The 2,500-nt window shown below is 43.2% G+C and overlaps 1 protein-coding gene across 5 annotated transcripts in view; it reads left to right on the top strand.

The window, feature by feature from the left end:
- arvcfb (ARVCF delta catenin family member b) overlaps nt 1–2,500 on the top strand; it is a 289,566-nt gene that overhangs the window by 271,177 nt on the left and 15,889 nt on the right. For all 5 annotated transcript variants that reach the window (XM_063194968.1, XM_063194966.1, XM_063194967.1 and 2 more), the window contains 2 exons: nt 639–789; nt 1,917–2,109. In XM_063194968.1, coding sequence (XP_063051038.1) covers nt 639–789; nt 1,917–2,109 — 344 coding nt within the window. The remainder of the gene's footprint in view (nt 1–638; nt 790–1,916; nt 2,110–2,500) is intronic.

Genomic DNA, 2,500 nt, shown 5'->3' with positions numbered 1-2,500 from the left:
TTTTCTTTTTTCTTCTTCTCTTGCAAATGCCTTTTTCGTCCCTCTTCCCCTCTTGCAGAAAGGGAAGCCTGCCTGCCTGCCTGGCTGCCTGGCTGCCTGGCTGGAAGGATTTTTTAATATTCTGCTTGTACCACTGTTGCCCCCTGGTGGTGTTTGCGAAGTACTGCGGGAGTTTAATTACATCTCTGGGGTCTCCCGTTCCTTTCCAGCAGAGCTCTTTCATGTCAAATCGTACATGTTTTGTGTGCCAGAAAGGAGGAGAGGAGGAAGAACAAATTGAAGTAATAGAGACAAATTATGCTGTTTAGCAAGCATCAAACATTTTGGAAAGGAATGTACTCACACACAATCGGACCAGAGCTTGAACTGTTTGGCGTCACCCATCATCATAGATTGTCAGAATTGTTTTATTATTTCTGAGACAGTCAAGTGCAGGACAACTATTTCAAAACTGTGAATGACGTACCCTGAACACTCACACTTGACTCCCTGCATGTTCACACTTATGATGATATAAGCAGAGAGAACATTTCGTCCATTGTTTGCTGTTGTGTGGTAATCATATTGGCCAATGAGCATCTTCTCCAGTATCCCTTTTTTTAACACAACAACCTATTTTTTGCCCTTCTTTTCCTCAGTGGTCCAACTACATTCGTGCCACGGTGCGTAAGGAGAAAGGCCTGCCTATCCTGGTGGAACTTCTACGCTCGGACTCCGACAAGGTGGTGCGGGCAGTGGCCATCGCACTCCGTAACCTGTCCATCGACCGCCGGAACAAAGACCTCATAGGTAAGCAAGCATGGCCGCAAGATTTTTGAATGTGCTGTATGAATAATCACACATCATACATCTGGTGTTAGCCATATTTCATGCTTCTATGTTGCCCTGCAAATAAAAGTCATTAACTATATTGTCAAATTGAACCCTGACTGGAAATTGACTCTAAAAGTCCCCCCTTTTTGTCTAGTGACTAAATCTCAGGCTTGTTCGCATTAGCTAGTTAACTCGTTAAGACATGGCGTTATAAATGTGCTGTTACCAGAATGGCAATGAGTGACCTATGACCGATTGCATTACTAAAGGCCCTGTGTTATGTCCTAGTAGTGTAGTACTATTGTAGTTAACTTTTCAGTGACTATTACAGCGTGCCACAGGAGGGACAGTGTGCATTATGGAGCTACTACACTTGCCTTTGTACAGGTTTAGGCTTGGTAAAGTCAGAGAGAGTAGAGAGAATATCTCTGAGTAAAGTCACACTCTCAGAAAGCAAATACATTTTTCTCTCTGGCGTCCGGGGCCTTGTGAATGTGCAAAGGTTTTTTTATGGCTTGTTGCGAGTGTCAAAATGCCCATTAAGTTTTCTCAGTTCTCTGGCTCCAAAGGTCTTTCTGTAAAGGTAGATTTAAACTTTTAAGTGTATTCCCAGAAAACTATGAAACTTCTCTGTGTCAATTCTTAAGGTTTGCATGTGAAAGTTTTATCTTTCACCTGACATTTGGAAATTTCACTGTCGAAACATGTCAAGTAACAGATAAATTTTTTGTCTGAATCTGAAACAAAGCACAACTTTAAGAATTGATTTAACAGTTAGTCCTAATGAACATCATACATCTAGCTCAGCCATTTTATTTGGCCTGCGAGATATTTTCAAATGTGTATTAAAGTTGTCCCACAGACACCATTAATGTTTACTGTAACGACTTGAACACAAAATTTCCTGTCACAGGATGTGCAGACACATTTTAACTAACAAATATGATGGGAAAGATTGTATGTGACATTAAAACATGAGTATTTAAAAAAAAAAAAATCGTTGACTTCGGCCTACGACTTCGTACCAGATTTTGATTTTGGCCCTCGGTCAATTTGAGTTTGACACCCCTGTTCTAGCTTCTCTATGCGTGTGTGTGTTCCAGGGAGCTACGCCATGAGGGACCTGGTCAGCAACCTGCCGAGCGGGCAGCAGCGGCCGGCCAAGAACCTGGAGGAGGACACGGTGGTGGCCATCCTCAACACCATCCACGAGATCGTCACCGACAGCTCGGAGAACGCCCGCTCGCTCATCACGGCGCAGGCCATCGAGAAGCTGGTGGCCATCAACAGGACGAGGTACGCAGTGGAGTAAAGACGGAGTAGTCAGTCAGTGGAGTATGAACCCAAGAAGAAGCCAAGATTGTATATGCTAGGCTTCAACATTATCAAGTGTATCTTGTCACATCATCTGTGCTATCTTTTGACTACTTGCAGTAAATGCCTTGCACTTTCCCGTTAACCCTATTCAGACTGGGCTTTTTTGGCATTCCTGGGCCTGGGGGGGGGGGCTCTTTTGACCCCCCCCTCATAACTCATGAACGGAATACGGTATGACCACCAAACTTTGGGGAGATGATCTACATATGGACATCTATGAATGACATAATTTTTGTGTCATTATCTGGTATTATGACGTCATTATGACATCATCTGTTTATAATACCCAAAATCTCGCCATAATGTATTT

The sequence above is a fragment of the Engraulis encrasicolus genome, chromosome 3 (genome assembly GCF_034702125.1).
Source record: "Engraulis encrasicolus isolate BLACKSEA-1 chromosome 3, IST_EnEncr_1.0, whole genome shotgun sequence".
Classification (NCBI taxonomy): domain Eukaryota; kingdom Metazoa; phylum Chordata; class Actinopteri; order Clupeiformes; family Engraulidae; genus Engraulis; species Engraulis encrasicolus.
This window is presented reverse-complemented; position numbering and strand designations above follow the sequence as displayed.